The 14864-nt window shown below is 44.9% G+C and overlaps 1 protein-coding gene across 25 annotated transcripts in view; it reads right to left on the bottom strand.

Annotated features, from left to right (window-relative positions):
- The window catches only part of GATB (glutamyl-tRNA amidotransferase subunit B), an 84918-nt gene that overhangs the window by 28967 nt on the left and 41087 nt on the right, over positions 1 to 14864 (bottom strand). For all 25 annotated transcript variants that reach the window (XM_045392951.2, XM_074040599.1, XM_045392950.2 and 22 more), the window contains 4 exons: positions 6907 to 7020; positions 4111 to 4195; positions 3741 to 3785; positions 1203 to 1392 (listed from right to left, as the gene is read on the bottom strand). In XM_045392951.2, the coding sequence (XP_045248886.2) occupies positions 1203 to 1392; positions 3741 to 3785; positions 4111 to 4195; positions 6907 to 7020 (434 nt within the window). The remainder of the gene's footprint in view (positions 1 to 1202; positions 1393 to 3740; positions 3786 to 4110; positions 4196 to 6906; positions 7021 to 14864) is intronic.

A 14864-nucleotide genomic window follows, 5' to 3' on the forward strand; every position in this document is an offset into this window, starting at 1 on the left:
TGTAAGAGGCTTTGGGTTAAGAGCTCCCCTGTACGGAATGCTGACTGACTGAGTCGTAGTCAAAGTGTGGCATTAAGCACTGCTGATGATGTGCTCATCTGTGCTGAGTAGCAGAGAAGATGAAGTAGTCCTTGCCTTCAAGATGCTGAACAACATACACTAATAAGCACTTAAAAGACAGTGATACAATTGCCAGAAAGGTAAGAAGAAGATCAAACAGCAGCCCACAGGAGGCAGTGACCAACTCTGCTTCTCCAAGTAGCTGATTTATGGATGATGAAGAGAGAATCATTCATTCAACATGCATCTGACTGCCTATGTTGTACTGTAAATGCTAGGATGTTACTGGAAGTGTATAAATAGACATAAAAACATATATTCCAGCATCCCAATGTAGTTATGATTGGCCATCCAAAAAGCAAAAATCCAGAGTTTCCACAGATTCTGCTGCCCTAAAAGATGAGTGTGGCATATACTGATTCCCTGGAAGAGGCAGCAACAAAACTTCCCACTTCCTAACAGACAAAACGACGACAACTGTGACAAAATGCTGCCCTCACTGATGCTGCATCACTTTAATGCTGCCATGACAAAGAAAACCACAAAGCCCCAGGCAGCTCTGAAAAGGATGGAAAATCCCTAAGCAGATCTCGACAGTGTCAAGTTCTCCACCGGCCCCGTCAGACGCAGCCTCAAGCCTCAAAGGACTGATACTTTTAGTCAGAGTTTTCGGCATTTCGTGTGGAATAAATGTTTTCTTCTGAAATTGGCAACACAACTGGCTGGGTTTTGGGAACGCAACCTCCTGCCAGCCCTGCCACGGCTCGACACCGCTAGACATCCCGAAACCCTATATACTGATTTTCTTTTGTCCTTCAGACACATGGGAAAAGCTCATCCATAACATCTGGACGGTCTTCAAGAAGTCTCCACAGCTGCTGTGGGCAGGCGTTCATTTCTACACAGAAGAAATGACTAACACAAGACTGCGTTTCATCTTCCGGTTGTATGAGGAGCATTTACCATACAGGGCAGTGAGCAAAGGTTACTACATCTTATTCTTCTCAGTAGCATCTATGGTACAACCTAAGAAACATGCCCACCCCACTTAGAGCCCATGGCAGCCTGTGTGTGGCAGGCCTCTGAAGGACACTGCCCCATCTGCTGAGCCGAGATCGTCTTGGCATCCGATCGATACCTACCAGCAAAGTGAAGCTGTGTTCCAGCAGCATCCCATACTGTTGCACGAGCCTCTCTCGGGTCACGCTGGGGAGCTCCGGAAGTGTCTCCCGAATCTGGTCAATATTGATCACTTGCTGTGGGTCTGCACCTGCGGGCAGCGATGTGGCGTCGTAGAGCACCAGGGGAGGCAGGTTGGGTTCTGGCATGAACCTGGGCAGACAGAGGAGAGGAGACAGGACCTAAATCTGGAGTACTTGGATTAATGAGAAAACAAAACCTACCCCAGTAACATGAATGTTTCTGTGTTTAGATGCCATGTTACTTGCAAATATCTTCAAATGTCCTATTACGTCAATTCTGTTTCCCAGTGCATCGGTGGGAAAACCTCCAAACCCACCCAAAACCTCCAAACCCACCCCTCTCCATGCTTATAAATAAGATGAGTGAAAGGACAACACAGGCTTGAAGCCACACTGGGATTTGTAACTGTGGATACATAATTCATTCCACAGTTCATCAGGAATTGTGTCCACAGTTGTGTGTGGCTTCATGACGGGGATGTGTTTGTAGAGATGTGTCGTTAGGTGATTTTGTCATGGGACCATCACAGGGTGCACTCACATGAACCCGGATGGTACAGCCTACTACACACAGGCCATGCGGAACAGCCTACTGCTCCAAGGCTACTGAGTGTCCCAAATCCTGTAGGCAGCTGTAACACAATAGCATTGGTGCATCTAAGCGTGTCTGAACAAGAAAGGGACAGTACAAATGCCATGTGATAATCTCATGGGACTCCTGCAGCATACACGATCCACTGTTGACAGAAGCATCCGTATGCACGCAGGACTATGTCTTCATAAAGACACAGGCTGGAAAAAACAGGACCGAATGAGAACAATTTGCTTATCAGAAGGAAAGGTGACTTCCCCCCATTTCAACATTTCTACTATTTTTAGCAGCATTTACATAAATAAAAAAATGAAGGGAAAAAAATTTATCCTTGAAAAATAGAAGAAATGAATATATTTTGCCTAAATAAAATATGACAGCTGGAGGAGAGGGAGGGAGGGATGAAGAGGTGGAGCACAGGGCATAGCGAGGCAGTGCAACGTCTTTCTCGGTGCGACACGACAGTGGATGCATGGCATTGTGCATATGTCAAACCCCACGCGATGTGCCACACAAACAGGGAACCCTAGTGTAAACCATGGACTCTAGCCAATACGGAAGTGTGAACATTGGTTTCATCATTGTAACAAATGAGCATCTTGCATTACTGTGTCACATAACAGGAGACTCTGGGCGTAGAGTGGGGAGGGAGAGTACCTGAGAACTTCCCATTCAATTTTACTGTAAAGCTAAAACTGCTCTAAAAAATGAATTAATTTTTTTAAATGTGAAAGCTGCACCATCGCGTGTAATCTTATGAAACAATATGTCCCTCCCTCTGTTCTTGCCCAGCACTCATGGTTTCTCTCTGCCCATTTCTGTCAAACGGCTTATGTAAAAAAAGCAGGGTATTCAGAAGAAGTGGTGGTTCGGAGGGAACAGATTCGAAGCACACACTACCCATCGCCTCACCGCCAGATCTCTTCTGTGAGTTAGTCTGGCTTCTGAAGGCAAGAGGAAATCCATGGGAAGTTCCTGCAGCTCATTATCATTTGAGGCATCACACTGAAGCCACGGGCGGATGGAAAGCCAGACTCCACACTTAGGGGAAGGCACACCAACAGGGCAGGGAGCGACACTCAGGAATAAAGTGGGCTCCTGGGAGAACAGACTCACCCGGGAAGTTCACGGTTAATTAAAATGATTTTGACTCTAGCAGACACACAATGGGAGTTCTTGGGGTGAGGTTCACGGGAAGGGTTTATGAGTTTCTTCTTTCCCACATAAGCATGCTAATTTTGATTCACACTGATAACAACAGCTACACTTGCATCTTTCTGCCCTTCACAAAGGAAAGGTGGCTGATCTCACAACTTTGTTGCTTAAAACCTCAACCTGCTAAACTCAATGAGAAAAAAAATAAAAGTTTCAATTTATCTTATGCCTGTTCTTAGTATCAGCTTTCTTTGTGGGTCTCATATTAAGTAGTTCAACTTAATTTATCATGAAACAGCATCATGTGAGGTTCAAGGGAACCACCATCAACATATGCTATCAACATCTCTTTTCTTGTTTCTTCTCAAGGAGCTTCATTCAGCATAGTACTGAATCGGTTATTGAACACAAGAATAAGAAGAGCCTAGACCCCAACCTCAACTGCCATCCTCTTAGCTCAACTATGACAACTTCGACACAAAAGTGGATGAACAAGTTCTTCCAAAAGCTGAATCAGTCAAACAAGGCACTCTGAGGCTACCAAATCAAGAAACTAGTACTTCTCTCAGTATGCATATCGAAGAGGAAGTCCAGATGTCCCATCATGTAACAACAATGACAAAAAGTGGTTTCTCAAAATTGTTCAGGATCATTACGTTGAACTTTAAATGAACTTGAAATACACTCCAGCCCCCGATATATAGCAGTATTTTGCCATAAGGAGTAACCACCTGTAGTCCTGTTTTCCTTCTTTGTCTCTCATTGACATGGTGCACCTGCAATAGTTAAATAAGAAAACATTAAACATCGCAAGCAGTACTGGCCAGCCTGTATGCAGGGAAGGGCTCCCCTACCAATAAGGGACACAGGCAAAATTGAACTCTGTGGCCTTCCATGGGAAAACCTTAAGTGAATACATTAAAAAAAAAATCATACAGAAAGCAAAATGTACAGAATGATCTTTTTTTTTTTTTTTTGAGGAAACCTAAGAGTGGAGAAGCTAAGTGCCTCCTTCACGGTCACATGGCTGGCCAGCGGCTGAGCCCAGCCCTCTCGCACCCCGCCTGGCTGTGGTCAGGACGCTCAGCAATGCGAACTCACCCCAGCTGGTAATGAAATGAGCGTGTTTCGTTCAGAATTTCACCTCCATTCTCAAGTTCATTGATTTGCCTCTGAATTTCATAGTCTAGGAAAAACACACCAATTTAGCATCATATTTTGATTATACCTTTCATCTAGTCAAGCAATAATTAGAAACAACCTTTCTCAATCTTTAAGTTAAAAAAAAATCAAGAAGATTGTTTATAATTATCTTTCCCTTACACGCTGTATTTCCCTCTCACTGCCATCACAGAATACTGGTGCTGGAAAGGGCCTTAGGAAGGCAGGCTCCCTCCGTGTTGAGACAATTCAGGTTCAGAGAGATCATTACGCAACCCCATGCAGATGACGTGACTTGGCAGAAGTGGGGCTGGGCCCAATATCTAGGTCTGAGATTGCTGCCTACCAAGGGTTCTTACCCTGGAAGCCTGGGATGGGCTTCAAAGGCTCTGGTACCCCCAAAATTATACACAAAGTGTGGGTTGTGTGCATATGTGCAGGTTTTGGAGAGAGGGTCCAGCATTCGCATTCTTTACAGAGGGACCCACAGCCCCGAATGATTAAGATCCATGGAATGAGGGAGGCTGTGGGGATCTAAAACACAATCACAATTGCTAAGCTGCTGCTGCCTTTTTTTTTTTTTTTTGAGAGATGGGGGTCTCACTATGTTTTCCAGGTTAGTCTCAATCTCTTGGCCTCAAGCAATCCTCCTGCCTTGGCCTCCCAAAGTGCTGGGATTACAGGCCAGGCATGAGCCACTGAGCCCAGCCTGCTAAGTTTCTTTATGAAAATATCTTGAGCCTCCACCTTAACTCTGCTTCCCACCATGTACTACCTTCCCTTGCCCAAACCTAAACCCTTTATCCGAGCTGCTAAGAGGCAGCAACACCAACACATGTCAGTTTTTGCTGCCCATCTCTCCCCAGCTCCAGTGATCTCTTTGGTTGACACGAGATGATGGCTAAATGGCCTGACACTGGGAGAAAAAGGTGGTGGAAAGAATCACAGACTTGGAGAATTGAACCCATAGTAGTAAAGCTTTGGCTCTTCCACTCTGAGTCAGACCACAGGGAGAATTCCCCCTCAGACTGGTCCTCCAAAGAGTTCTTCATAGGACAGGAGAAGCCTAGGGACAGCCAAAAAGACGCCGGGGTCTCCTTCATAACTTGTGGATGACTCTACCTAAAATCTGGCTGCTTTTTTTAGGTTACTATCACCAACTCTTAAAATAACAGGTCCCAGCCCACTACTACCTGCATTTCCTCCATTTCTTCCACGCTTCCCACCAACTTGGCTTATAAGGGTTTTCCCTGACTCAAACCTTTCCCGGCTTTGGGAACATGGGTTATGTCCCTTTCTGGAGGCAGAACAGTTCACCATCTTTAGTCTGCCTTCATGTGGGAGCCTACCCCTTCCCTCTCTGCTCCCATAAGCTATCCCTTTGACCACTTTAATGCCTTTTTCCTGAAGACTGTCTTCATTGAGGCTGGTTGATTCACTTGAGGTTCAGGACAATAAGGTTTAACACAAGACTAGAATCATCTTTTCTGTACTGTTTCTAATATTTTCTTGACAAGACCAGGGCTCTATTAAACATTCTGGCTACAGCAAAACTTTGGCAACAAACTCAGTTGTCTTGGTCTCTGTGCACTCTTGAAGCGGTGCACTTCAAACTCCATCCCTCCTTCTTCCTCTCTAGAGAGCTTTGGTTTTAAAAAATCTTTTTAGTACTCTGAGGTCCTCCCCTTGAATTCACAGTTACCTATATCTATGGGATTGCCCAGATATTTATCCTGCTAAGCTATTTTAATTATTATACATTTATCATCAATGAAATACCCACAGTGTGGCTCCAGAAAGACTACTCTTTGACTGCATGGGCACATAACCTAGCAGTTAAAAAGAATATAAAAAGCAGGAAAACATAATGACCACTTAGGTCAAGCCACGGTCAATCTAAAATGAACAACCATGCCCTTATAAATCTCAGGCTGGTCAGAAAGAAGGTAGAAAATAGTAAAACATAGCCATGATCTTCTGTGGATCCTCTGATAAACAGGTAGAGTCTAATTTCCCCTCAAGTCTGCTTTGAATTCAATGTAATATTCTTTTTTTTTCTCAGAGACAGAGTCTTGCTCTGTCGCCCAGGCTAGGGTGCTGTGGCGCGATCACAGCTCATTATGACCTCAAACTCCTGGACTCAAGTGATCCTCCCTCCTCAGCTTCCTGAGTAGCTGGGAGTACAGGTGCACACCACCACGCCTGGCTAAATTTTTTACTTTTTGTAGAGATGGGGTTTTGCTATGTTGCCCAGGTGGTCTTGAACTCCTGGCCTCAAGCAATCCACCCACCTTGGCTTCCCAAAGTGCTGGGATTATAGGCATGAGCCACTATGCCTGGCTTCAATCTACTTTGAACAGAATACACTGGAAGTGACACTGTGTGAGTTCTACAGCTTAGGACTCACTTCTGCCTTCATCCTCCTGAAATGCTCCCACTGCCTCATAAGAAAGCCAAGGTCAGGCAAGTGCATAAGAAAGATCACATGGATGGAGAAGCCCAGCAGACATCGGCATCAAGGCCCCAGGGTGTGAGACAGACTACCACGGACCCACTGCTTCAGCTGGCCTCCTGGTTTCCCACAGCCACATGAGTGAGCTGACGCAGGACCAGGAGAACGGACCAGTGAAAACAAAAGTAGTTCTTGCATAAGCCCCTACGTTTCTGGGTTGTTTGTTACCCAGCAGGAGAGAAACAATAGGAAGAAGGACGCTAGGAGCAGCAGCTGGCATTCACCTATGGCTTTGGCCAGGAACCTGATGCTGTTGAGATTCTTCACTTCCGTTCGAACGCCCAAAGGCTCCCCAGGGTGATGCACGGATATATTGGCATCCACTCTCAACTGGCCCTCTGGAAGGAGAGAAAAAAACAACTCCTTAGAAATTCTTGGAGGTGACATGGTCTTTTAAAGGCAGGAAGTGTCAAAGGAAGCAGCATCTAACTCTACCTGCTGTTTAGTTACAGCAGCCTAACTTCAGAGTTAGGCTCTGAAGTACATGGCTGGTACTTCTGGCCCCTCGGGAGGGGTTACAGTCCTGAGGCATCTACGGTGTGCGCCTGTACATGTGAGCACATACAGATGTGTGTGAGCACATACAGATGTGTGTGCGCACATACCAAAGAGAAGTTTTAGACACGCCAGCTGGAGAGATCTAATGTTTTTGTGCTAAATAAGAAAAACAAAACTATTAAAATGGAGATTGACTCTGCAGTTTTATACCGAAGTTTTTTTCCAACTGTCAGAGCTGAGTTGGAGGAAAGGCCTCATATATCTGATAACCCTATACTGCTCTCCAATGGAATGTGGATTTCTAACAGTGATTCCAGGAGATTTAGAGGAGAGTCCTTGAGAATTTGCAGCTCAACGGCAAGAACTGAAACCTGGGCTTTTCCCCCTCCTCCTTCCTCCAGGTACCGTAATAATCTCCTCCTTCCACAAACATGACTCCGAATCCTTCCTGACGATTTGCCACAGCAGAAAGGCAGAGCTGTTACGAAGTCGGGAGTCTGTGGTGGGACTCAGAGAGGTGCTGACCCCATGCGGGGAGGACCTTCTTTGACCCTGGAGGCCCCTCAGATTAGGAGCAACAAGCCCTAAAGAAACAGGCAGTGTGTGGGGAGGACTAAAAGGCTCTTGAGAAAGAGAGAGAGAGAGAGAGAGAGAAATTTCAAGACAAATAGATGTAGGTAAGAAAGAATCACATTTGGCACCCTGCAAAGTAAAGCTCAGATTCTCTATTCCCCGTTTCATTTACAACATTTAAAAGAGAACAGAGTGAGAAGACAAAACGCTGGATTTTATTTTCCTAGTTAAGTTTTTAAATTAAAAAGTAATCTGCCAAACCTGAGTGTCTTGATGGGCTGAATAAATTCATTTCCCAAGATTCCAAAGCAAAAGCATATTAAAATAATAAAGTAGTCAAAATGAATTCCATGTCATGAAAAGGAACTGGTTCTCTGTCATTCTCCCAGTGCTGGGCGGTGCAGCCTATACCAAGCTGGAGGTCACCGGCAGCCGGTGGCTGACACCTCGCCACTCATTCTCAGAGAAAGGGAAGGGTTCGCCCAGTTGCCACCCATGCTGACAGGGAAAAGATGCCTTTAGCTCAGACATTACTCTCTCTCCAGCACTGACTTCTCAACATTTTTACAAGAATTCTGTAGCCCCTTATTTTTAATCCCTTTTTTGACAAGTTGTGTGTATCTGCATCTCAGGCAGTCCCAACTACTCCTGACATCCTGAGACTCTCGGTCTAGGAACCCTGAGGTCATCTTCTACTTCTCTGTTTTATTTGCCCCTTATATCCAAACTGGCAACTAGCCCCTACCAGTTTGGAAGCTGCCAAATATCCCTCATGTCTGTCACGGCCTTTCCATTTCCGTCGCTACCACCCTTGCCCAAGGTCCCTCGCCTGAGGTCTCCGAGCTTCAGGCTTAGGTTATAAGATCACATCCTGACTCTTAACACAGTTCCCTCCTTGTCCAAGGGCTGGCAATGTGGCTGTGACTTTCATACTGCTACAGTCTGGGTTCATCATTCCTGCTGTTTACTCAACAGCACAGACAGCTCCTACTGGATCACCTGGGCTCCTCTGCTTGGCGTTCCACAGCTCTCCTCTGATTTCGGTCGACACAACCCGTATGTTCCCACTGCTCATTCCGGAAGAAAGATCTCCACCAATCAGGGCAGCCCTCTGCATACACATCCCTGTCCGCTCCACCAGCACGCTCTCTTTATCAGAGCTACTGTCCCTCTCCTCATCCCTCAAGGCTTCACTGGAGTGTTACCGCCTCCTCCTAGAAGCCCTCCTCAGCAAGCTGGCCTGCACTGGTGGGTCCCCTAACTATCAGAATACTCATAATCTATACTACACAATTTAGTATGTGACCATAGTCTACTGTGCACTGGCCTCCATCTTTAAGACCAGAGTGGAAGGCCCCTGAGGCCTGGGCCAGATTTTAACCCCCACTTGCCTTCTCAAGGGCGTCACTCTCAGTTATCCCTTCTCTCCCATACCAGTCATTACTCTTTCTCAGCATTCCATCTGACATATACATATGCAACAGTATTTCTCATTAAATGAACAAACCAGAACCCCAAAACCTATTCCCTTGAACCCAGTTCTCACTCTATCAGTCACTCAGCTATGTTTCTCTGGTTTCCTTTTCAGCAAAGCCTCTTACACAAGTTTTGTTTGTTTGTTGCATATACTGTCTCCACTATTTCACTTCCCATTTATTCCTAAACCCACGTCAGCCTGGCTTCTCTCCCCATCTCTCTAAAAATGCCCTTGTCAGAGTCACCAACAGTCTCCTGGCTGCCACATCCGGTGGACACAGTACACCCTTGTCTTCACCTACTGGACACCTCAGCAGCATGTGACACGCCAACCGATCCTTCTTTCGTGAAGTACTTCCTAGCTCAGCTTCTGTCGCCTTTTGCTCCCAGTTTTCCTCCTCTGGATGCTTTGTTTCCATTTCACTTGCTGATGCCTTCCTTCCCATCCAAACCCAGGACCCCCTTCCTTATCTAGACTCTCCGGGTGGGCGGATACAGTTTTAAATACCACCTCGTGCTGAGGATGCCTACATTTGTCTCTCCAGCCCAGATCTCTCTGAGCTCCACACTTACAGCTCCGGTATCTATTTGACACCTCCACTTGGAGGCCTCACAGGCAGCTCAGTTTCCAAAAGGAAATCCTGATTTGCCCCTGCACAAAGACGTTCTCGATCTCGCCTTCCAGTTTCAGTAAACAGCACCACCACCTAGCTCCTCCAACTTCCCTAAAGTCATTTGTGCTTTCTTCCTGTCTCTTACCTTCCACACAGCCTATTTCTAAAAACCATCTTGTACGTCTCCCCGTCTCCCCGTCTCTCCATCTTCATCTTCACTGCCACCAGTGCTGTTCAAAACAGCATCGTCTTCCATCTGAACTATTGCAAAAGCTTCTTAACTGGTCTCCTGGCTTCTACTCTTACTCATCTGAAATCCACTTCCCACAGAGCAGCCAGAGCGGTTTTCTAAAACATTCATCAGACTATGTCTTTCCCTTGCTTAAAAGCCTTTCAGTGATTACCACTGCACCTGGGTTGAGAGCTAAACTTCCTGCCATTATCTCTGATCTACCCCTTGCCCGCCTTTACAGTGTCACCTGATGCAACTGCTCCTTCTGCTTCTGGCACAGTGGCCTTGTGCTACCTTGCTTACCTCAGGGCCCATCCCCAGCCTCTCACCAGGGCCCTGGCCTCAGCTGCTTTCTGGAATGCTCGTCTCCTGGTTCTATGCTGCCTGAGCCTTGAATCATTCTTCAGGTTTTAAATAAATGTCACCTCCTCTGAGGGGCCTTTAAAAAACGACGCTGTCACCTTCCAATGTGACTCTGTAGTATGGCACCCCATTTATTTCCTTGAAGCATTTGTGGCTGTAATTATTTTATTTGTTAATGTATTTGTCACCCTCCTGAACGTAAGATCCATGTGGCAGGAACAATGCCTTCTGCGGAACCTAGAGTTGGGTCTGGCACTTGGTGACTGTTGAATAAATGAAATCTTATTGAGCGACGCATGCCAGAACGCTGGCATTTTCCTGAGCAATGAGTAAGCAGACTGGTTTCTGTCTCACAGTAGGTTCCCGGTAAGTTCCACAGTTCCGTCTGAATAGGACTAATCTGCAGTTGGAATCCTCTGAAAGGCCCATTAAGCTCAAAGGAAAACTTCCAAAGTGTGCTGAGCTCCATCGAACCAAACTGCAATACTTAGGAGACAACTTTTTCTGAACTCAGGGAACCATGAATTGGACCTCGCCTGCTTTTAAAAATGAAAGCATCTTTCACAATTTAGAATTCTAATTTGGAAGAGGAATAAAAGCATGAGTTTCAGTCTCTCCCTGAGAAGACTACACTCCATAAATACCTGAGAGGAATCATTTAGTATCCTGCAGTGTTGAAAGAGAGTTCGCTATCCTGGATTCAAATGCAGTATCAAACGTTAACAAAAGACGTGCTATCTAGTGAAGACAAAATACCTTTTAAACAAATTAAGTTAAATTGCCTCAAGTGCACAAAAGCTTTACTAGTTAGGTTTGCTTCAATGCATTCTGCACCACTGAGGGAGAGCCTTCATTCACATATCATGAGAATGGCATCAGGCTCCATTTCTACCTTCTAGAAGTCGAGATTTATAACAGCAAAACTAAAAAAACTATACCACTGAGCACAGTGATAAAGTGCAGTTTTGTAGTTTTCTCTAAGACACATTCACACAACAGCAATATAACATCAAGATAGAAAACTGTTTCTGCAAATAGCAGGGGCCCAAAGATGTGGTGGGGAGGGTCTGTTAAACTATCTCGTTCTGATCACTGAAAATAAAACAAGGTTTGACCAAAAAAAAAGTGACCAAATTTTATTGAACATATTTTACAAAGCTCATTCATCTAGATGAGTGGTCATTCCATAAAAGTATTACTACTTGTTACTGTTAATAAGAGCACTGAATATGTACCCAGCACAGGCTATTTTCGAGGCCCTGTCTTAAGTTTTCTAGACATTAGTACATTCATTAGTACACATCTTGACATTAGTATATTCATTGTAATACAGCTTTAGTCAGAAGTTCCCAACCCGGGGGCCATGCACAGGTCCTGGTCTGTGGCCTGTTAGGAACCAGGAGGCACAGCAGGAGGTCAGGAGGTGAGTGGTGAGCAAGAGAGCCAAGCTTCATCTGTATTGACAGCTGCTCCTTATCCCTCGCATCACCATCTGAGCTCCGCCTCCTGTCAGATCAGCCGTGGCATTACATTCTCATAGGAGCACGACCCCCATTGTGAACTGTGCAGGACAGGGATCTAGGCTTTTGCTCCTATGATAATCTAACGTCTAATAATCTGTCACTGTCTATCACCCCCAGATAAGGGACCATTTAGCTGCAGGTAAACCAGCTCAGCACTCCCAGTGATTCTACATTATGGTGAGTTGTATAATTATTTCATTATATATTACAATGTAATAATAGAAATAAAGTGCACAATCAATGCAATGCACTTGAATCATCCTGAAACCACCCTACCTTCGGCCCCCCAAGTCCATGGAAAAATTGTCTTCCACGAAACCAGTCCCGGGAGCTAAAACGGTTGGGGACTGTTGGTTTTGGTGACAAAGCCACTGAGCTATTCCCGAGGCCTTTCAAACGTAACCTATCCAAACTGGAATTCTACGTTTTCTCCCACAAAGTAATTCCTCTCAGCCAGCTGCCGCAACTCTATCAGATGGCCTTGATGACTTCTTTTCCTCTTTGGTTTCTTCTTTTCCCTTTCTGTACAAAATTATTTGGGGCCATGTTTTTTAAGTGTGGAAAGTGAGGCTCAGAGAAATCAAAGCCTGGGCACCTATAGCTAGAAGTTGTAGGACAGGATTCCAAGCCAGATCCGGGACCTGGCAGCCCTTGGCATCCTGCCTTGCTATCCTGCCTCTCTTAAGTCAGCATCTGTGATGTTGTCACGACACTGCCATGGCTGCCACTAGGGAAATGGTATGATGCTGTGCTTAGAGAAATGGCTCTTGGACCCAGACACACCTGGGCTCAAGTCCCAGCTCCGTTACTTCTTCTGAGCCTTGGGCAAATAACCCCCACCTCTCTCAGCCTCAGTTTCCTCACCTGCAACAGGCAAACACTAGCACCTACTTCTCAGCAATGTCATTAAAATTTAAATGAGATGATAAATTAATTTAAAAATGCCTAGTGAACTGAGGAGCACATATTAAATGTCCCAACTGGTAGATATTATTATCGTTGAAACACTTAGCATGTCTACTTCTGTAAACATTCAACTTAACAAACTATTAATACTTTGGGCATTTCCTCAACAGGGGCAAAAGGCTGTCCACTGAGAAGGAAATGACTTGGAACCTGGGCTGAGTTGTTCTATGCTCATCAGCAAAACTATCAGGAACTCACTGAACCACAGCCCAGAAGCAATTAGGCTTCATTCCACAGCACCCTGGGTGTCCACCAGTCTTCAGTGTCACTTCTTCAGGGTGGCCCTCAGCTCCTGAGCTGCAGGCTCCAAGGCCAACACACTGGTCCTAAAGGGGTGGCGGGAGGGACGGAAGGATGAGCAAAGGAGAGGGGGCTGATAAAATGCTCACAGCACCAAGGAGTTGGCTCCCTGCAGACTCCAGGCAGACCTCAGCTCCCACAGAACTTTAGAACAACCAAAGCCTCTCGGCTGCTGTGCTAAGAGCTGCTGGATTTGTATTTAAAAGAAACAAAAAGTGTCACAACAAATGAGATTTAATGAACACTCTCAGCTGTCACTGACTGATGAGTTCTTGCCACTATGGTTTATCTCTTGGCAAGGACCCAGATGGGACTATGTCTCAGCTAACAGGTGGCCTATTTATGATCCCATAGGGTTGGTAGGAATCACAGTTACTTTGAAGAAGAATGGGATAATAAAAACTTTCTTAAAGCAATCAACACTTGGAGCATAAATGGATAACCATCCAACTTGCCCATATTTCATTTGTGTTCTATGGATTAAAAAAAAAGTGGCATGAGCAATAAATCTAAAATTGAGAATTCTCTTACTCTAAAAGAGACCATTGTCTCTGTAAAGAAACTTGTAGGCAGCTAACCTTTATGCCACTCAAACTCATGTGGCTGTGTTTTTCCAGTCTTTAGCTTACAGAAAATAGCAAATAAGCAAGTTCTCTCCTCAGATTCAACATGTACCAGGGCTCTGATGTTATAATTTGCTCCTTGTTACACATTCTATATGACAAATGTGGCATTACAAATCCAGAAGTTCTCCTGTAATGTGCAAATACATTATGTGACATGCTAAGCTTGGTAAATAGTATTATCAGACAGCACGGAGATGAACATCATCATCAACGGCATTTCCTGGGCACCTGCTGTGACCATTGTACCGTGCTATGGAAAAATGCAATTGTAGATTCAGACTATATTTTGTCTCCTCTCCATCAGGGCGTGCTCTGAGGGTAGCAGAAGTTTTAAAAAAGTCCCTAGGAACAGAGTACAGGAGAAAACGATGGCAGAGGCTACCCTTTAGGGACTTATGGGAGAGCAAAGCAGTACCAGGCCAGGGCAAAGGACATCTAGAGTCATGAGGAAATCGAGTGTGACCAAAACCTAGGATCTTTATATGCAATTTGCAAATGCTTCAAATGTGCAGTCTGGTCCCGAGGGTGCAAGTGTTTCTTTTATTTGTTTTAGTTTCCTACTGTATTTCCACTGAATTTAATTAAGATTTTATCTCAGGGTAAAGTTTGCATAATCTTGGCTTACAGTCAACATAATTTGGCTTCCGCTGTATATGGATGAAAAATCTATGAAAGAAAAGAAACAGACTCAAAGGAAAAGAGACAACTAATGACAAAGTGCTATCTATACGGAACTCACTAACTAAGAACTGTTCTTGATAAACACAGTGTCTTCTTCCTGAGAAAGACTGAACTGTTCAAAACCATTAGTTCATTAAGGGTTTGGTGTGTCTGCAATGTTGCTGGTCATGCATTTATATTTGGTTGTGGGCTCATCAAAGAATCCAAGGAAAATTCTAAAAAACAGGGTTGCAAAAGGGAAAAAAAATGGCTGCAAACAACCTCAATATAACTGACAGAAAATAAAACTAAAGTCAGAGAGGTTCTAGGAGGCAGGAAGGGAGAGGGAAA

This window comes from Macaca fascicularis, chromosome 5 (genome assembly GCF_037993035.2).
Source record: "Macaca fascicularis isolate 582-1 chromosome 5, T2T-MFA8v1.1".
Lineage (NCBI taxonomy): Eukaryota > Metazoa > Chordata > Mammalia > Primates > Cercopithecidae > Macaca > Macaca fascicularis.